Source organism: Eulemur rufifrons, chromosome 7 (genome assembly GCF_041146395.1).
Source record: "Eulemur rufifrons isolate Redbay chromosome 7, OSU_ERuf_1, whole genome shotgun sequence".
NCBI lineage: Eukaryota > Metazoa > Chordata > Mammalia > Primates > Lemuridae > Eulemur > Eulemur rufifrons.
This window is the reverse complement of record NC_090989.1, coordinates 124278014-124300379: the sequence shown is the minus strand read 5'-3', so window position 1 is coordinate 124300379 and position 22366 is coordinate 124278014. Positions and strand designations below refer to the sequence as shown.

The window sequence follows — 22366 nt, the reverse complement described above, 5'->3', positions numbered from 1 at the left end:
GTCGTCATCATAGTTCACTGCAACCTCAAACTTCTGGGTCCAAGCAGTCCTCTTGCCTCAGCCTCCCAAGTAGCTGGGACTGCAGGAGTGTGCCACGTGCTCAGCTAATTTTTTCTATTTTTGGTAGAGATAGAGTCTTGTTCTTGCTCAGGCTGGTCTAGAACTCCTGACCTCAAGGGATCCTCCCGCTTTGGCTTCCCATAGTGCTAGGATTACAGGTGTGAGCCACCATGCCCGGCCTGTTCTTAGATCTTAACTCCAGTCTCACCATACTAAAATTAGTCCTCTGAACTTGACTTACTTGGAAATTTTTGGATTATCTGATTAATTAAAATATAGTGTAATAAGAGGGCTTTTAGAGTTAAACATTGGTTCAGTTCCTTGTTATAACACTTACTAGTTTTGTTAGTTTCTTTTTATCTTGGGAAAAATTACTTAACTTCTTTCATCTTTAATTTCCTCATATGTAAAATAGGAAAAATAATAATGCCCCCTTTAAAGGATTTTCTGAGGGTTATATGAAGTAATAGATATAAAGCACTCAGCATCAGCACTGGCACTCAGCAGCTTAAATTGCAAACCTGCTGTCTACCTCCTCTTCCTTCTCTAACTATTATACTTCCTCCAGCTGCTACTGTGGTAACAACTGTAAACTACTGGTAATGCTAAATAGGAGTTTTAGAGTTTTTTTAAACTCAAAGCTTCAAAATAATATAAATAGCACATTTCTTGCATATCATAGTTCATCTTTTTAAATGAAAGTGCCCTGTGAAAGTTTCATAGCTAGACATATTTATTCTTTAGAGTTTAAGGCTAAAGCCATATAGTTTTATAAGCAAAAATTCATTCAAATTACTGAATTACTTTTGGCCATTTTGTGTTTAATAGTACCATTTTGGGATGTCCTTGATTTATAGGTTAATGAAAGGATTAGAGGTTGAAGCAAGGAATTAAAAACAGATGTGAATTACTGATCAAGTGATATAAACTATATGTTATACAAGTAGTTGTTTAGGAATGAGTAACTTGCTAGACTAAGATTTTTATTTTTTTTTTTTGAGACAGAGTCTCACTCTGTTACCCAGGCTAGAGTGCCGTGGCATCAGCCTAGCTCACAGCAACCTTAAACTTTTGGACTCAAGCAATCCTTCTGCCTCAGTCTCCCAAGTAGCTGGGATTATAGGCATGTGCCACGATGCCCGGCTAATTTTTTCTATATATTTTTAGTTGTTCAGCTAATGTCTTTCTATTTTTTAGTAGAGATGGGGTCTCGCTCTTGCTCAGGCTGGTCTCAAACTCCTGACCTTGAGCCATCCTCCCGCCTTGGCCTCCCAGAGTGCTGGGATTACAGGCATGAGCCACTGCTCCTGGCCTTAGACTAAGATTTTGATTGCCCTCCTCTTTTACCTTCCCCATAGCATACTTTGAGTGTGAGAATATGAGGAACATGAATTTTAATAGAAAGAAGCCCAATTACTCAAGAACAAGTATGAGAACTATCCATATATTTTGCATTTGTTATAATACAGAGCAAATAGAGCATTTAGCACTTAAGTGAAAGCAGTTGGATCACTGAATCTTCTTTGACTCTTAGTTACTTTGGATGACAGATGGCCACCCCACTCAAGCCACGTCATAGTATGGACGAGGAAAGAAAAGGTTTAAATATGAACTTACTGAGATTAATTCATTCATAGTTGTAGGGATAAACAGTTTTTGTTTAGGGACATAGTGTTAGTTGAAACAGTTAAAGTTTAGTTGGTTAGCTTAGTTTTTCATTTATCCTTTTGTTTAACAGTTACTGAGTGCCAACTATGTGCCAGGCATGGTCAGTGCTGGTCCGTGTGACCTGAAGTTCTTGTAGCTATTGAGTTTACAGAGTAGTCAAGGGAAGAAGGCATGTTTGGAGGAACTGTGATAGCTAAGTGGGGGACAAGGGGATAGAGTAATTGGTTCAGGGTTGCTGAGAGACATCACAGTAAAGCTCATAGAAGCAATGAGGCCTGAAAGCTTAGTAAGGTACAGGATGTGCAGGCTGGACCTGGTCCTCCTCTCCTGTATAAATGTACTGTAGGCATTTCAGGCATGGGGACTAGGTGGTAGATCTCCCCCACATAGACCACTTAGAGTAGTGTGGTTTTGGGCTTTATATTTAGCCATTTATTTTTAGCCTAAGGCATTCAGAGTCAGTCTAAATCCAGTTGTCACTAAATAAGTTATGTATCTTAATAATGACGGATTAGCGATCCTGTTATGTAAAGGGCAGCATTATTAGGACATGTAGAGCAAAATTTGTGACAAATAGTCAAATGTTAATATTTAAGTATTGCTAATAAATAGGATTCTTATGGTTTTCTATTAGGTAACATTCGTTTTAGAGATACAGATTGCAAGTATTTAAAATGAAGTGGGATCTATGATTTCTTTCTTTGGGGAATGGACTTACAATATGATGGTTTGTTTAGTAGAATTAAAGCTTAAATTTATATATATATTTTTTGTTTTTACTTTTCAAAACCATTGTGTATTACTGCAGTATGAGTTTCTTTTGCCTTGGGAGGGAAACAACTGGTGTCAGTGCAGGCAGAATTCAGTTGCCTAATGAATGAAGTGCAGGATCCTCTGAATCTCTAATGTCTTAGATTTCCCTGTAACTTGACTCTTCCTTCAGTTCTGTTTATCTCTTTATTATCCAAAAACCACAAAAGTGGTGTTTTCTTGCCTGCCTTTCTTATTCATTTTGGGGTTGGGTTTTTCTTAATTGGCTATTGTTAGTCAGTTTGTACTGACTGAATTAATTTCCTTCATTGTGTCCTTGAAGCAGCTAAGATCATTGGTTAGCAGAAACAAAGTACATGCGGTTCCTGACCTATGATGATAGTATGACTTAATGATGGTACAAAAGTGATATGCGTTTAGTAGAAACCGAACTTAGAATACCCGTACAAATATTTTGCTTTTCACTTTTGGTGCAGTATTCAATGAATTACTTGAGATATTCAACACTGTATTATAAGATAGGCTTTGTGCTAGATGATTTTGCCCAACTGTAGGCTAATGTAAGTAAGTGTTCTGAGTACATTTAAGGTAGTCTAGGTTAAGCTATGATGTTTAGTAGGTTAGGTATATTAAATGCATACTCGACTTACAGCATTTTCAACTTATAATGGATTTATCGGGACATTACCCCATCATAAGTCAAGGAGCATCTGTATTCAGTGGTGTATTCTACAAAAATAAACTTTATTGAGTAAAGGGCATTTTTTTTTTAAAACAGCAGACTAATAATGTGAACACCTATAGATTTGTTTGCTTGTTTTATGTAAGTAAGGCTTTAGTTTTAGTTGGATTACAGATGGTTTACAATTGTATTTAACAGACAGCAGTTGGGAATAAATGCCAGAATCTATTTCTGAATCTTGTTAAAGGGTACTATGTGCTAAAACCTAAGCTGTAACACTTCTGGTTTTATTTTAAATTTTAATTTAATTTTAGTTTTCTGAGACAAGGTCTCATGCTCTTTTGCCTGGGCTAGAGTACAGTGGTGTCATCGTAGTTCACTGCAACCTCAAACCCCTGGGCACAAGTGATCCTCTTGCCTCAGTCCCCTAAGTATCTGGGACTACAGGCATGCACCACCACACCTGGCTAATTTTTTATTTTTTGTAGAGAAAGAGTCTTACTGTGTTGCCCAGGGCTGGCCTAAGCGATCCTCCCGCCTTGGCCTCCCAAAGTGCTAGGATTATAGGTGTGAGCTACTGTGCCCGGCCTTATTTGGACATTTAAGAAAACTGCTAAAATTTGGGATCAAATAGATGAAAATTGTTTTCTCTTGCAAAAATACTTGTCTAAAAAGTATTTTACTGTGGTAAGAACATTTAGCATGAGATCTACCATTCTAGAAAATTTTAAATTGCATATTGTTGACTACAGATACAATATTGTACAGTAGCTCTCTAGAGCTTATTCATCTTGCTTGACTGAAACTTAATGCCCCTTGATTAGTAACTCCCTATTCCTTCTCCCGCTTCCCCCCAGCCTCTGGTATATTTGTCTTTTTGTGCTAGCTTATTTCACTTAGCATGATGTCCTCAATGTGTCATCTATGTTGTGATGTTTTGTAAAATTTTCTTTTTTTAAAGGCTGAATAGTATCTCATTGTATGTATGTTTTTAATCCATTCACCCGTTGATAGACATTTAGGTTGTTTCCACATCTATCACTATCACTTTATGAATAGTGTTGCAGTGAACATCAGAGTGTTAATATCTCCTTGAGATTCTGATTTCAATTCTTTTGAATAAATAACCAAAAGTGGGATTGCTGGAATATATGGTAAATCTGTTTTTAATTTTTTGAGGAACTTCCATACTTTTTTCCATAGTGGCTGCACCATTTTGCAGTGCTCTCCAAGATACATTGTTAAGTGAAAAAGAAAGCCTTTGTAGGTTATGTTACCTTAAGCCAAAGAAGGGTAAATAAGAAAGTAGACATATATCTGCTCATTTTTGCAAAAGGAAACACAGGAAGGATAAACTAGAGACTGAGATTGGTTACATAAAGAGGTTGGTGCAGAGAAATTGAAAGGATGGAAAGGACATGATGCTTCTCTGATTTTACCTGTTTTGAATAGTTTTGACTATTAGAACTAAGGTAATGTTTCATATACTCAAAATCAACAAGAATGAGAGAGAGGAGGGGAAAAAAATCCCAAATGGAATAATAGGCTCTTGACAAAAAGAACTGCAAACAAACATCAAACTAAAGACAGAAAGAACTGTACACAAATACTGTATTCTAGTTAGTAGAATTTTTCCACAGAGGTATGGTTAGAAGTCTGAAACTACTTTATATTCTAGGATAGATCAAGTAAGTAAATGTAATAGTGATAATGAAAATCAGGTTTTTTTTTTACTGTTAGAGAAGGGAGTTACAAATAAGAAAAAGGAAAAGGCTGGAATGAACACCTGAGCAGTTAGATTGGAATTGGCAGGTTTGGTATGAACTCATGGTTTTTAACTTATATACAGATAGGTTTAAAAATAAATGTAGATGTGTGTGTACATGTATATATTAATATATTCCTTAACTCTATTTTGAAGGCCTGGAAGCCATACCAGTTCTGAATGCTATTTGTCAGTAAAAGGAACCAAGCCTCCTTGGAGAAATGGTTAATTCCAGTGCTTGGGCAGGGAAAATATGATAAAAAGACAGTCTTAGAGCATCTTATTGTGCCAGAAAATAAGGAAGTGCTAAAAAATTGATGAGCAAATGTCAAAAGGACATAGGAGCCAGCCTATTCAAGACTCCGCATAGGCCACAACTGGGACAATTTGAGCAACAAAATGATAGTAATGGATTATAACCTGTAGAATGAAGCAGGAAATCTGTGATATAAACTGTGTGTGTCCACACAAATGGAAATTAAGGAATCCTTACGGTAGGATTCCACTTAATAAATGAAGACAGAAAGATGGGATCAGAAAAGTCACTGTTTGGTAACCACCATTGGTAATAATTGTTCCAGGCAAGAGTTATGTAGTGAGCAAAAGTATGATAAAGTAGTGTGTATTTTACATAATCTCAAAGTATTTCCCCACAAGATATTTATTACTTACAAAGCGAAAAACAGTAACTTGATAGTAGGAGAATCTCACAGGCACTACTTGAGTCAAATGACCAAAATTTAGTGGGACAAACAATGTTGTGTTAGTCTGCTGCCATGTCAGAATCCTGAAGACTGAGTGGCTTAAATGGAAATTTATTTTCTCACAGTTGTGGAGGCAGGAAGTCCAAAATCAAAATGCTCACAAGGTTAGTTTCTGGTGAGACATCTCTCAGCCTGGAGACTATCGCTTTCTTGCTGTGTCATCACATGACATTTCCTCACATGACCTTTCCTCTGTATGCTTGTACTTTTGGTGTCCTTTCCTTTTCTTATGAAGACTCCAGTCCTATTGGATTAGGGACCCACCTGTATGACTTTAACCTTAATTCATTAAATGCTCCATCTCCAAATAAATATGGGCCCATTGGAGGTTAGGGTTTCAGCATAGTTTTGGGGTTTGGGGTGGGGAGCAATTCAGTCCATAACAGACATCATAATGCTTCTTGATATGATGTATTGGGAAGGATACAACATTACTTCTGTGGTGTTTTCCCTCTCCCCCAAATGCCTCACTTGAACCTAATGAGGAAAATCAGAAAAACCCTAATTGTACTTTGTAAAATAGGGATATTCTACAAAATAACCTGCTTGTCCTCTTCAAAAATGTGAAGGTCATGATAGACAAAAAGACTGAAGAACTGTTCTAGATTTAAGGAAGCAAGAGACAAAACAAGTACAATTAAATGTGGTCCTGAATTAATTTTTTAAAAGAGTTTATTTGTTTAAATCAGGGTCCAAAAAAAAAAGCCCCCACAATGTAATTGGTTGACATCTCTCTTAAATATCTATTAATCTAAAAGTGTTCCTCTTTTCTTTTCCTTAAAGTTTATTTGTTGACAAAGTGAGGTTGATTGTGCTGTAGAATTCCCCACAGCCTGGATTTTGCCAAATGCGGTTTTTAAAAATTGTTAAATATGCCCCTCTATCTCTCCTGTATTTCCTATAAATTTGTGGGTAGGTCTAGAGCACTGGCTGAAGAGTATCACGTGGGGAGGTTTAAAATGAAGACCTGTCCCTGGGACCCACCTATCCTTGAGACCCACCATTCCTGTGGATTCTGATTTAATTGGCCTGGATTTCTGACTGTGGAAATTTTAAAAATCTCCCCTGTTGATTTTTAACCTGTAGCCAGGGTTGAGAAGCATAGCTTTAGACCTAGTTACCACTGGTCTGGAGACTTGATCTGTTTCAGTGTTAACTTTTTTTGTAAAGAATACCTGACAACACTTGTATTCTTAGTGGCTACCCACCCCCAGCTGATTCTGAAACCCACCAAGTTTTAGAATCACCACATTCCATCTTGCCATTTAGATAGATGATAATAGTGAATTTTTGTGTTGGTGATGTTGGCAGATTACAATCAATAGAAAAACTAGCAACTTGCAAATTATAGGAGGTAAAATGGATGTTTCAGAATATTCTGTGTAGTCCTAGACAGGTTACTTCAATTTGGACTCTTCACTTTGTATTTAAAGTGGAGTTAAACCTACTTCTTGAGTAATGCAGTATTTCATAAGAACACATTTACAGTGCCTTTGCCTTCCCTTGCCAACATTTCTTCATTAGTCGGGCTGAACAGTGATTCCAAGCTGATGAGACCTGCCTACTCTGAGACAATTGCCAATCTCTGTTGCTCCTTGCCAGCAGTCTTATCTTTGAAGAGCTTCATCAGGGACAGATTGACTTTTCCTGCTTGCATGATTGCCACGTTGCCAATAAAATACAGTGTCTTGTGATTGGAAATCTTAATCTTAGCACTTTCAGAGGTGAAAATATGTGGACTTGCCTGGGCCTTGTAGAAGATATACTTAATTCATAGATGATCAGATAAATTCTTTTTCTGATTAATTCTGTCATCTTTTTTGTACTTTCATTGAAAAATACTTAAAAGGCACAAGTATGCCTCAGGACAACAGTGCTCTTCTGTTGCTGTGTAATTGTCCATTAAAGTAGCAAATCCTAGTATTTTTTTTTCCCTAATTGTAGTTTTGATGCTAGATGTTATTAAGAACTTTGCAGAGGATACCCAGATGACAAAAACCAGGTCACACCTTTGTGAAGATACAGTGTGGGGGTGAGGCAGATGCATAAATGTTATGCCATTAGTGTTACTGTAGGGCAAGGGAAGCAGTGTTTGAGTATCTGCCATACGCTAGAAACTATGATAACACATTTTTATAAACGGTATCTCTTTTAGTTCTTGTTGAAATTAAAACAAGTGTTATTACAATTTTCTACTGAGGAAAAAGATCAAGAGAAGTTTAGTAGCTTGTTCCCAGTCACAGAGCTGGCAAAACATAGAACAGGGATTATAAATTGGAATCTAGTCAAGTCTGACTTTGTCTAGAGCAGTGGTTCTCAAAGTGTGGTCTCTGGACTAGCAGCATCAATATCACCTAAGAACTTGTTAGAAATGCATATTCTGGGACCTATCATAGACCTGCTGATTCAGAAACTCTGAGGATGGGGCCTAATAACCTGTCTTTTAAAAAGCCCTCCATGTGATTTTGATCCTTACTAGTAAATTTTGAGAGCCACTGTACTGGAAAGTTTCAATTTTTCTTCGTTCTTAAAGTTACAGAACTCTTTGTTTAAATGCTACCTTTTTGTTGAAGCCTAAACCTACATAAATGAAAAGCTGTTGTATTTGAAGTTGGGGTGAGGCCTGGGCCCTTGTCCTGTATTCTCAGCTCTGAAGATGATGTTTGGTTTGATACCTGCTGTATTATGCCATTATCCCACCCATGTGAGCATCGTTTAGGGTGGATATAAGTGGACTTACGTAGCATTACAGAAAAATACTGGCTCCCTTGTTCTCAACCAAAAGATCAGTACAGAAACTTGAGTCATTTGGATATCTCCTGGACCAAAATTCACTACCTTCTCATGATAGTGTCATGGGCCGTTTTACAAATATGGCTTGCAGATAGGTGCCAAAAAAATGCAAATTCTACCTGGATTGTGTTTTATTGCATGTAAGCTCTGTTTCAGGAATTACAACCACATCTAGGTGGAATTATTTAATGTCATTAACTTTTGGCTTTAATCAACAAGTAATTGCTTCTTAAATTGAGTTGGTTGGTCTGCTTGACTTTAGTCATTGTGAACTTGTAGTTCCTGGTTTGGAACTACTGTCTCAGTATTGTCTGTTGGAAATGCTGTCACATGTTTTTTGTTTTTTGTTTTCTTCTGCTCATATATGCTTTTTTCACATTTGTATAATGGAATTGCGTGGTTTGACCTATAGAGTTCCCAAGGTAACCCTGCCTTCCTATGCCATAACTGTTAATTAAACAACTGTGGAGAAGTGCCTGGTTCTTTCAAGTTAAATACTTAGCATACTGAATTTTCTTGGGCATTATATGTCTTTCTAATTCCCTACACATAAATCTTGGAAAAATTTTATTGCCAAGAGTTAACCTGAAAAATTTTTAATAACCTCTACTTAATACTTCTGAACTTTGCAGAGATGAAGTCTTTTCAGTTTTTCCCCATGGCTTGACTTGGACTACTTTTGCTAACTTGTTTCTTAAAGTCAGATTTCTATCTGAATGAAATTACTATTTTTTTAAAAAAAAAAAAAAAAAAGCTAAATTTTCCCCAGGAATATTTTTATAAACCTATGGCGGCAGCTAAGCTCATTTTAGAAGGCATTTACCTTTTAAAAGTGAAATATTCTATTGTTTGAGTTTGGTGTAACTTAGCCTTTTATCAACTTTTGCTACACATTAGACTTGCCTTGGGGAGCTTTTAAAAATAGATGTTTTGGCTCCACCCCAGACCTAATGTTTTTTTTATTTTTTATTTTTTTATTTCAGCATATTACAGGGGTATAAATGTTAAGGTTACATATATAGCCTTTGCCCCACCCGAGTCAGAGCTTCAAGCGTGTCCATCCCCCAGACGGTGTGTACCACACCCATTAGGTGTGTATATGCCCATCTCTTCCTCCACCCTCCCATTTGCCCAATACCCCACGAATGTTACTACTATATGTACACTTAAGTGTTGATCAGTTAATACTAATTTGATGGTGAGTACATGTGATGCTTATTTTTTCATTCTTGTGGTACTTCGCTTAGTAGAATGGACTCCAGCTCTATCCAGGATAATACAAGAGATGCTAGATCACCATTGTTTTTTGTGGCTGAGTAGAACTCCATGGTAGGCATATACCACATTTTATTAATCCACTCATGTATTGATGGGCACTTGGGTTGTTTCCACATCTTTGCAATTGTGAATTGTGCTGCTATAAACATTCTAGTGCATATGTCTTTTTTATAGAATGGCATCTACACAGACCTAATGATTTATGCTCTCTGGGGATGGTGCCTTTACACTTGGATTAAAACAAAAGAAAACAAGACCCCTGTCTTACAAGTCTGCTCTTGTTGCTTTAACAGAATACTATAGACTGTGTGACTTAAGCAAGACATTTATTTTTCGAAGTTCTGGAAGCTGGGGAATCCAGAATCAGGGTGCTGCTGATCTGATTCTTGGTGAGGGTTCTATTCCTGGTTATATCCTCACTTGTGGGTGGGGCAGGGAAGCAAGCTCTCTGTTGTTTCTCTTTACAAGGGCATTAATCTCATGAAAATGTCACCCTCATGACCTAATTACCTCCCAGAAATCCCATTGCCAAACACCATTCCTTACGATGGAGGTTAGGGATTCAACATGAATTTTAGGAGACAAATCCAGTCCACAGCAACCATCATGTAGTTATGATCTTTGTCAGGACTGGAAGCTGATGTATAATAGTGCTTATACTCAAAATAGGAATGAATCATCTGGGAATCTTGATAAATTGCACATTCGGGTTCAGTAGTTCTCTGGAGTCTGATGCCTATAGGGCCCATATTTAACTGAATTATTTATTCATCCTAAAGATCAGGAAGTTGCTGCAGTTTTTAAGTGTGTGTGTTTTGGTATGACTCGTCTGTTATTCACCTGTGTGAATAAGAAGGGTAGAGACTGTGGACTACTTGGTTGTGTGTGTATGATCTGTTAGTAAATGCAAATGTTTATTGGTTGCATGAGTTAAGTAATCCAAAGTGTAAGTCTAATAAATGCCATTATTTGAAACAAGTGTAAAGCAACTATGAAGAGACTAAGGTACATTTCAACTGAGGATGTTTTTATGGGCAAGTAGGAGATAAGCAAATTATACCTAGTGTGTTAAAGCTGGGAGCATAGACAACTTATGTAACAACATATGAAAGACATAAAATCTTAAGATGGTTTACTTGCAACTAAACTTGATCTTATATTTTGTAATTCTCAAAATTGAGACATTACTAAAACGTTCGAAGACTGTTTTTAAGATGAAAAAATTCTCGTTTAACCAGAAAAGAGTAAATGTTTGCATAATAGCATAATAATAATACATAATAGTTGCCAAACTATTTTCCATAGCAGTTGCACCTTTTAACAGTCCCACCAGCAGTGCTGTAAGCGTTACAGTTTCTCTGTATTCTCTCCAACACTTGTTAATGGTATCTTTTTAATTTTAGCCATCCTAGTAGGTATAAAGTGGCATCTCATTGTAGTTTTGATTTGCATTTTCCTGATAACTACTGATGTTGAACATCATCTTACGTGCTTATTGCTTGTTTGTATATTTTCCTTGGAGAAATGTGTATTCTGATCTTTTGCTGATTTTCAAATTGGTTTATTCATCCTTTTATTATTGAATTAGATACAGGTCCTTTGTTAGATGTATGAATTAAAAATATTTTCTCCCAGTCCATGGATTGTCTTTTCATTTTCTTGATGGTGTCCTTTGCAGCACTTAAGTTTTTAATTTTGATAATGTCCAATCTATTTTCTTATTTTGTTTCTAGTGCTTTTGGTGTCATATCTTGGAAACCATAGTCAAAAAGATTTAAGCCTGTGTATTCTCCTATGGGTTTTAGAGTTTTGGCTCTCAAATCTAGGTCTTTAATCCATTCTGAGTTAATTTTTGTATATGGTATAAAGGAGGGGTGTAACTTTATTCTTTTTTACATGCATATTCAATTGTCCCAGCACCATTTGCTTAGAAGACTCTTCCAATATTGTTTACCATGGTGAAAAGCATTACTGTTTAACATGTAAGATAAGCCAGAAATGTAGTGTCATTCTCAATACATGTATCTAGTTCGTTATCATGTCCTGTCATTTTTACCTCCATTTCTGTCATTACCACGCCCTACCACCCTGGTACAAGCTTGATTTATCTCATTTAGATGTATGTAATAGTGTCCAAACTAGTATGTTCTCAACACTCTTACTCTCTACTCTTTTTATTTTCCAACTTGGCCATTCACCTTTTTTCCTCCTGTAACCACTATTTAAGGTCTTCCATTTGCTCTTAGAATGAAGACAAAAATTTCATAATATGACCTACAGGGCTCTGCAGGATCCCTATATATTTCTTTAGCCTATTTTTGCCATGTGTGTCCTCTTGATTTCTTCAGTCCAGGCCCTTCTCAGATGAACATTTTCATATGCTTTTACCACAGCTACCAGTATGTCAGCATCCTACCCATGTTACGCTGCCTTCCTACCTGTAACTGTGGGTGAATTTTCCATTCCCTTATTTAAGGCTAGCCTTTCTAAGAATATACCAGATTTCATGTCCTCTCATGTAATCAAGGGCATTGCTTTATTAATTGTCCCATCTCTCTTCTGCATTATCAGTTTTTCCTTTGTGAAGTCATTCTAATGAACATAAATTCTGCTATTCCATCCTTCTTGAAAAAAGACAACTCTTTTTGAAAAAAATTATTTGGGAAAAGTGCTTCTTCCAAAAGGGCAGCTGGAAAATAGAGACCTCTGCAATAATTACCTGTTTGTTCTTAAAGTGAAAGAATAGATGGGCTCCAAGGAATTGGAGCAGATGGACAAATCAGGAGCATCTCAGTTATTTTCAGGAGGTAGAGCAACAAAATGTAAAGCTAAATTTCTGATCAAGGAGTTCTTATAATAACGTAAGGATTGCCACCTTCTCCCTTTTAATGCAAAGGTGTGGCCTGTTATTGCAAATTATTTATTCCACTAAAATAAACACCCTAGATAGAGCATAGTTTGAATAATGTTTGTCTGCCTGCAAAGTTCGGGGGTGGCATAAGGCAAATACCTACAAAAACAAACATAAAAACCTGACAACCAAACCTCTCAAATGCGGACAAAGGATTTTCAAAAAATATCTGGACTGGAAAGGCTAGGAGATCATAAAACATTAGATACAACTGTATATCCAAGCCCCAGTTTGTGTTAATATGTGGGATAAACAGATTGTTTTGGCCTCTGTGGCTAACTTCCATTTCTATATTTATATAGATAAAGCTAGCACTGCTGTATATTAATAACTACCAATATATGGCTTTGTCCTTTAAGGTCTGTCTGCCATACTAAGCTGAAACCACTAAACCAGGTTTTTCCACTAAGGCATCTATGCAAAGATGAGAAGCTTATCATACACACTCACACTTACACATACCAAGTCTGTGAGCCTTTCATAATAAAATTCCAACTCTGCATTTATTTTATTGCTACTATATATTTTTTATGTGTTCTTTCATAATTTTCCTATCATGTGAAACACAGTAAACATCTCAACACATTTGCACCTGATTCTGGTTACCCAGTAGTATTACTTGTGTGCTATAAAATGAGACCAGAACCACTGAACAAATGCACATGGTGGGGTTACACCATCTGAGTAGAAAACGGATATGAAAACACAGATGTGCACATTTCACCAGAAACCTCAAGGAGCTACCCCTTAAGTCTGCAGTAGAAGGGTACTTGCCAGATCAGATCTCTTCACCCGCCACCCCAATTCTTGGACTCCAAAGCAGGGCCAATGCTTTTCCTTTTGTACCTGGGTCCTCAGAATGAGTATGGAAAGTTCATAAACTCTACCCAATATCTGGTTGAAAACAGATGATGCAACAAACCTACACTAACTGACAGTTAAATTAATGTTACAAGAAAACTATCTTTAAGATTTATTTTTTAACTTTTTTAAACTGAGAAAACAGCATATTTCTTGGGGAAAGATAAGGGATTGAGAAGACAGGCCCTGGGTAAAAATTATTATGACTGCAAGTGAAATTGATTAGGCCTGCCTAGGAGAGAAGCAGGCACTGCCATATCACCACAGAGGACAGGTACTGTCGGAGGCTCGGCAGACCAGGTCACATGCAAAGTTGCTATATATCCAAGTCATGAAAATCTTCCAGCTCATTACGAATCAAGCTTTGTCTTCACAGACTGTCAAGTCATCATCCGACATAGCATAAGCAGCATCTCACTCAAGGGCCTCTTCGTTTGTTGTCAAAAGAGTTGCTGTTGTCTTTTCTCAGTGAGCTCCCAGAATTGGTTCCTTTTTTGAGCCTGGTACCTGCTTGATGATCCCACCTTTTGTCCCTATGGTTTCTTTGTACCACCATCAAGGTAAGCAGGCTTGTAGAAACAGTTCTCTCCAAATGGACAGCTTCTATGTTCTTCATCAGAATACCTACACACCTTGTTGATCTTTGTCTCCTTGTGTTTCTGAATAAGTTTCTGCTGCTTTCTACTCCGCTCAGTACTCAGTTGGAATGACAAAAGTTAAATGTGGTCTGGCATTCTCGGAAAGACTTTATGGTCTTACCCTCCTGTTGCTTGGTACTCCTCCACTTGTGAACATACTTCAGACAGGTGTGATCACAGTTGGAGAGCATCTCAAAGCAGCCCTTTATACAAAGTTGTCATCAAGTCCCTTCAGTGTTTTAACCTCTATTAAATGAAATGATTTCATTTCCCCCCTTGAGATTTTCAGCTCTTTTGGGCCTATGGAATGCTCCTGAAGGGTTTTATGTAAAGTGTGTTCAAATGTAGACCCTATCTATGTACCAGCTAGCAAAGGATTACTTGAAAAATATCGTATGAGTAAGGCTCTTATACTGTATATTGAGGACTAGAGTTAGTGATTTCCAATATATTAATGATAGAAAAGTGTATTTTGATAGAAAAATTACTGTAAACTAACTTTACTCACCTTGATTAGTAATTTAGTTCTGTATTTACCTATGTCAGCTAATTATACTATTGAGTATGTACACGTAAATATTAAATAGTTTTTGGAAGAAAAATAGCTATAATTTGAGCTCTTATTACCGGCAGGTCACATGCTCTATTAATGGGTTTAATCCTCAAACAACTCTGTTTAGGCTCTTACTATCCTCATTTTATATATGAAGAAACTGAGATTCAGGAATCTTAGAAATAAGATTTTATTGATCTTGTTTTCACTGCCGGCAGCATAAACATACTTGATCCTTCTTAATTTTGCTTTGCAATCTTACAAGATGAAATAACCATGTCAACTGGTTTAGTTCTCATTGTTTAAAGATTTAAGTCATTTTGGGGGGGGGGGGGCAATCTCCAATATTTAACTTAGAAATGGTTCAATGAGGTCTTTTCCCTGCCCCAGTTTGTTTTGTAGATTTGAAATTAGGACATTTCAGTGGCTCTGAAACAGCCATATGACTTTCATGAAATTTTCAATATTTTCTCTAAGGCTTTACATTTCTTAATTATGTAAAAATATTATGCTATAAAATAATTTCAAGTCTTTTATTGCAGGAAAGAAAGGCAGTCTGTCTCCAATTTCCTGAAAATTTTTGGTCACTAATATCTCTTCATTAAAAATGGAAAAATACTACTGTTCTTTGCTTTAAAGTATTTAAACATTCAGTAGTACCTTTTGAATAAACGAGATTAGAAAACATATATTTGGTTCTAGAAACAGAATATTTTTGTTCCTCTGTAATTTATCATTTTTTGGAGTAAATGGAAAGATTATGCATACAAGCCTCTATAATGACGCTGTAATGGTAATAGAATTTTAAATTCTTCTTCGATCTCATTTGTTGTCTTAAAGAAGTGTGGCTTCAAAAATTTTAGGGAAACATTTTATCCTAAAATGTTGATTATCTAAGGTTGAAAACATTTTATCTGAGAGCTTAACACCGTGTATTTTGGCAGTAAGATGATCATTTTAGTTTCAGTATTAGTTTAATCAAGTGGATGTGTGGCATTTGAGGTGTTTTCTTCTCTAAAGTTTTAGTAGTGGGGAACTTTTGCCTCCCTTTCTATTTACTCAAAGCTTTTTGTCTATAAAAAAAAATCTCAGCTTAGAGTCCAAGACAAATCTGAATTGGGGATTTATTTCTAGAATTGTATTAGACACTTTTCTGTAAATATTTACTGATTAAGCTGCAGCAAGTAGGTACCATGGTTACTGCCATTTCTCTCACTTAACTCGGCTTGTTCATAGCCCCTTCACTAACCTGTGCATCCTGTGCTTGTCTGGCCTCTTTTACTTCTTGTTTTTCTCCAAGTTTGGGAATAGCTCTTTAAGTCTGACTTGCTGTCACGGTGCTTTGGAAGGGTAGCCAGTTGTTGACCAAGGAGAGTGGTTAAAATGGAGAAAGCTAAGCTATGTCTTGTCTCTCGTGCTAAACATAATAACTTTAGAGGATTATGATTATTTGTAATCATCAGGATTTGCTAGACAGGACATCTGTTTTATTTTTTATTCTTATGTTGGTAGAGAAATAGCATCTTTTTTATTCAATGTGAAAATTTTGAGTCTAGCTGGTGCTGGTAGCTTAATTTTTGAAATGTACTTTCTGGAAAAATAGCATGTGGTTAGTATAAAATGGTCATTCTTATTAGGACTAGATATTCATTAGTCTGAAAATATTTTTCCAACTAGAAAATAAAGTGCTGTGAACTTTTGGACTTTTATTTATTCTAGACTGCATTAGAGTTGTTTGGTATAGTCAAATATTTTCCGTTTGGTTTTATTTTCTAGGTTGCACGTTTTCAAAAAATACCTAATGGTGAAAATGAGACAATGATTCCTGTATTGACATCAAAAAAAGCAAGTGAATTACCAGTCAGTGAAGTTACAAGCATTCTCCAAGTAAGTTGTTGGTGGGGAGGAAGGAAATAGTATAAAATCAGACACTTAGACTCTATAAGTCAGTGCTGTCCAGTAGAATTTTCTTCAGTGATAGAAATGTTCTGTTATATTCAACATAGTAGCCACAAGTTAAACATGACAGTTGTTGAGCTTGAAATGTGGTTAAACCTGACTGAATTAAACATGACTGTATGACTTGAAATGTGACTAGTGTGATGGAGGAACTGAATTTAATTTAATTTAAATTTACTTAAATAGCTTCATGTAGCTAGTGGCTACCTGATTGCACAGTGCAGATTAGCATTGCCAGGAACTATTAGTGCTGTGGAAGGATTAGTTGGATTAGGAAAATAATCATTTAATTATTAACAATGGAGTTTATCTTTTTATAAGGGTTTTCTAAGGTAAAGTAAGCTAAGTGTAAGTTCAGAACCGCAAATAAACTTCAATTGCTTATGTAATTTAATCTCTTCCTAGTTTTAAAAAGCACAATCTATTGAAACATGACAAAAAGAATATTTTTTATTTTTCTTTCAGACAGTAACATATTTTAATGTTAAATTAAAAACATTGGTATCCTTGTGAGAGTTTTTTTTTTTGAGGGGGGTGTATTTTACTCTTTTAAAACCACTTATTTTTAATATGTCTAAGTTTTGAAAAGCTCCATTATTGAACTCTATTATAAAACTTTTGGCCAGGGAAACTAATTATTTTGGGGATGCAGAAAATTTGGGAATGCAGATAATTTCATTCTTTAATGATAGTTACAATAATAACTCATTACAATCATAACTCATTAGAGATGGTAACTGAATCATCCATAGGTGGTATTCATAGAACATAAAATGTCCCAAGAGCAAGTTCATCTTAACTTCATTACTTTGAGTAATTTAGGAAGCACATATTTTTGGCCTGAAATAATTATACAATCCAAGAACAAACAGTGCCACCAACCTCAGGGTTTTGTTTGATAGACTCAAAGAACAAGGAAGGTATTCATGGCCCATTGAATGTTCTTGTGGAGAAAATAATTTTAGAAAGCAACTAAACAACAATGAAAAGAAAAAAGCTAGTTAAAATGTACTGATGTGTTTCTGTAAGTCTTGTGGCTGGTTTGTATTATTCCTTTTTCTCTATAGTTTGTTGAACTTTACCTTGTTGCTTACATTTTAAAAACTCAGTATTATTGAGGTATAATTTATGTAAAATACAGTGCCCTTTTTTTAAGTATACAATTTACATTTTGACAGATGAGACTACCACCACCACAATTAAGATATAGAACATTTTTATCACTCCAAAAAGCTCCCCATGTCTCTTTGCAATTAATCCCCCTCAATGTATCACCCCAGGCTTAAGGCAACCACTAATAAGGCTTCTGTCATCATAGAGTAGTGTTGATTGTTGTATAACTTCCTATAAATGTGATCATACACATGCACTTTTTTGTGTTCTTTTTTCTTTTGTTCTGTGTGAGCATTTTCATTAACTTTTATGTGTAAAATCTAATAGGCTGATCTTCAGAATGGTCTAAACAAAAATGAAGTTAGTCATAGGCGAGCTTTCCATGGCTGGAATGAGTTTGATATCAGTGAAGATGAGCCACTATGGAAGAAGTACATTTCTCAGGTGAGATACTTTTATTTCCTCCTCTGCTGTGTAATTTACATGGACTTTTGTGAAGTTATTTATGAAGAAAGGAAATTATTTTTTAGGTATTTTTTATCTAAACGTTTTCATTTGTTAGGGCTTACTGTTAGGTTGGAATTTCTGTACTTTTTAGTATGTAAATCTTCCTACATTTAAATTTAAATATACCATGTGAAGGTCATATTATTGACAGTAGTTTTCCTTTACAGATAGAGAACTTGAAAGTAAGCTCTCAATAGATAGTTGTTATTTATAATTATATTTTATTCCATCCTAATGTTTTAGGAAAGACTTATTCTAGGATTTTTTTCTTGATAACAATTATATTAGTGTAAAAATTACAAGATACTATGGCCAGTTTTCAACAAGTAGGGTGGTTTTGCTAAGCAGATAAATTTTGCTAAAAATTTCTTTTTTGTAAAGAAAGTTTTTGTGCCTTCTAACCTGCAGGTTCTTTTTTTTTTAAAAAAGATCTATGAAAAGAAAAAAAAAAAAAAGATCTATGTTTAACTTCTAAGGGGACTTACCTGCGAATAAACCCAAATTTACCAGCCTTAACTTTGCAAATGAGTTTGTCTAAATAAAGTAGCAAAACTGAAATTTTAGAGATTAAAAGAACCTCATATGTGTCCTGTTTTTATGGAATACTTTTTGTATGCATATTTGTATTATCACATTTACCACATTTCCACGTTACCTAAAACTTCAGGAAAAATTGATGTAGTTTACTCTGAATTTACAAACCATAATGATTTGATATGTCACCAGGCAGTATGACTTAATGTTTTTTTTTCTTGATCCTGTTATCAAAGGTAGAGTACTTGCTCCCTGGGATTTCTGTGAGAGTTAAATTAACAATGCCTGTAATGTAGTTAAGCACAAGCAATAGTTAACAGTAAATATTGCTGATCATAAAGCACCAGGTGACTCTTTACTCCTGTCTGGAGAAAACTGAATTTGTTGTTCTGCAAACATCTGTTGCCTGCCATCTATCAAGTGATGTGCTTACTACCGTGGCACAGCTTTTTTAGGGGAAAATAAAGACAACCATGGGCCTCGCCCTCCAAACGTGATGTTAATTTAACAGCTAACATTTTAAAGAGGGTGTTACGGTTTACATAGTAGTTCAATATACATTGCTGATTAATCCTTATGACAATTCCTTGGTATTAAGGTTCTCTTTTACCAGATGAAGAATCTGGGGCTTAAAAAGATTAAGGTGACACACAGGTGACAGGAGCTGGATTCAAACCCAGGCACTTTAACTCAGGATTGTGGTTGGTCAGCCCTGAACCATATTGCAGTTGCAGTTTTATTTTGTTAGAGCAGTTTTTTCTTTTTTTTTTCTTTTTTTTTAATCCTTTACTCATTAGAATTCCTTGGGGAGTGCTTAAAAAGATGCTGAAGCCTGGGACTTATGCCTATAGATTCTAATTTAATTGGTCTGGTGTGAACCTAGACATTGGTATTTGTTAAAAGTTTCTCACTTGATTATTATGATTAGAACTACTGTGTCAGGGAATGGTGCTATAAAGGGAATTGGAGGTGGTGGCACGTAACCTTGGAGCTATGGGATCTAGGGGTTGGAGATAGAATTTGGGGTGACTCTGGTATGTGGTCATTTAAATGCTTCCTGATTGAGTTGGTGTTATAGTCCTGTTTCTTTAGATACTATTTTCTCTGCTAGATAGAAAACCAGTGAAACCGGCCTTGAGAAAAATCTTCAATTTCCTCTGTGGAGAGGACCTTACTGTCTGCTCCTAGCTGTCTCTGGGGGTTATTCCTGTGGTGTGTGGGTCAACCACAGAATTGAAATCTGCACTAATTGACTTATGTGAGGAAGTTTGAATCTCCTAATTTAGATGTTCTATCAGTGTTTAACCTAAATCTTTAGCTTAAAAATCATCTTCTACTTTTTCTAGCCTCAGTAGAAATTCAGAACAGCTATATTTATTAAATTAATACACTGAAGGTACTTGCATACTGTAAGGAATTGGTTAATTTGTAGTTTTAAGTACTGATATTTTCTTATTTTCTGAAAAGAAGCTGTTATGAAGCTTTAAATGCAGTTAAATATAAGCACTTCCTTATTGGTTACTTGAAGAGATATATAAAACAAGCCAAATGTAGACTCTTATAATTTTCTAATCATGCTGTTAAGATTTTTTTAAGCTTTTCCTGAGATAGGACTATCATTCATGCAAAACACTGTTGAATTGCTATTTGTTTTTACTTTCAGTTTAAAAATCCCCTTATTATGCTGCTCCTGGCTTCTGCAGTCATCAGTGTTTTAATGCATCAGTTTGATGATGCCGTCAGTATCACTGTGGTAAGAAAAGACATATATTTTTTAATCTGCTGATTAATTGTATAAATTAGGATTGGTTTTTATTTTGGAAATTGAATGGAGAAATGCCTTCAGGTTTTTTTGTTACTGTCCAAATTCTGCCTTTAATTGCAGTAATTTTGAGTAATATTTAAAGATCTGATTGCCACACATGAAAATTATTTAACAATCTGATAATTCCACAAATATGAAATATTTCATAATTTTCCGATTAAATTTTAAATTTATTTTACTTCACAATTGAGAATATGTATTGACTAATTGTGAACTAAAGCCTGATGTGAATTTGAAAATATTCTTTAACAGTGCACACTGTATTTACTGTGTACAATTTTATTCTTTCCAGCTAGGTTATTCTAGCTTTCGCTGAATAGTTGTTTTTCTTGTGCCCTGTTTTATTGTAGTTTAAAAATTTATAGCAAGTGTAAGCATTCATTAAAGCAAGTGTGTTATGCTTAATAACACAAAGATATTAATGTAGAGCTGCAGTTCTTGAACTGTTTCTTGGGTCTCCCAGGAGTCTCTGAGACCTGTTCAGGGAGTATGTGCAGTCAAAACTATTTTAATAATACTAAAACATTATTTGTCCTTTCACTATAGATATTTTCATCAATGGCCCAAAAGCAGTGGTGGTAAAACTGGTAGAGCCTTAGCACAAATCAAAGTAATGGCACCAAACTGTATTAGTAGTCATTGTTTTCTTTCTTTGTTTCTCTTACGAATGAATGTTCTTGATATAGCAGTAAAAATTAATTTTATTAAATCTTTACCCTTGAGTACATACCTTTAAAATCTGTGTAATGAAACAGAAAGTATGCATAGAACACTTTTGTATGTGAAGTATGATGGTTGTCTCAAGGAAGGGTGATTATTATGAAGTAAACTAGCCTTATACTTGAAACTAGCCTTGTAGTCAAACCATGTTATTAAAACTTGAGTAACAAGCAGACTTTTTTTTGAAAGTCAGTTAAGTAAGCCTGTCACACCAGGGAAAGCAGCTGGCAGAATTTGTTGCTGATGATAAAATTCAGGCTTTGAAGCAGTAATTAGAGTTTTGGAAAATTTTTATGCATTACCATGAACTGGATAGCATCCCAATATTTAAGACTTTATTCAAATGAGATCAGTAGTGATTTCAACAAATGTGTGTGTGTTTTTTAAACTGTTAAAATTTGTCAACATTGGGAAGTTTTGAATAACCAAATGAAACAATATTTCTCAAATGACCAATACATGATATTATGAAATGTTCAGTGGTAAAAGATCCATTCAAAATGCAAGAGAGAGCAACGGATTTTAATATAACAGATTATGAAAATTCACTGATATTTTAGATTCTATATTGCAGATTACCATTATTTATTTATTAGAGAGAGTCTTGCTCTGTTGCAGTGGCTGGATCACAGCTCATTGCAGCCTTGAACTGCTGGTCTCAAGGACTCTTCCCACCTCAGCCTTCCGAGTAGCTAGGACTACAGGCCACCACACCCGACTAATTTTTAAAATTTTTTTTTTTTTTTTTTGTAGAGATGAGGGTCCGGCTATATTGCCCAGGCTGGTCTTGAACTCCTGGGCTTAAGTGTTCTTACTGCTTTGACCTCCCAAAGTGCTGGGATTACAGGCATGGGCCACTGCACCTGGCTAATAGATTACCTTTCAATAACTATTAGTAACACTTGTCAAGTTTTGGTGTAATAGCTAAGAATATCCACAATCTGAAAAGGCTGTTAAAATACTA

At 35.6% G+C, this 22366-nt stretch overlaps 1 protein-coding gene across 5 annotated transcripts in view; it reads left to right on the top strand.

Moving 5' to 3' along the window:
* ATP2C1 (ATPase secretory pathway Ca2+ transporting 1) overlaps nt 1-22366 on the top strand; it is a 143601-nt gene that overhangs the window by 46472 nt on the left and 74763 nt on the right. For 4 of the 5 annotated variants that reach the window (XM_069475429.1, XM_069475426.1, XM_069475425.1 and 1 more), the window contains 3 exons: nt 16521-16631; nt 18144-18260; nt 20521-20610. In XM_069475429.1, coding sequence (XP_069331530.1) covers nt 16521-16631; nt 18144-18260; nt 20521-20610 — 318 coding nt within the window. The remainder of the gene's footprint in view (nt 1-16520; nt 16632-18143; nt 18261-20520; nt 20611-22366) is intronic. The other variant, XM_069475428.1, reaches the window with a different exon arrangement.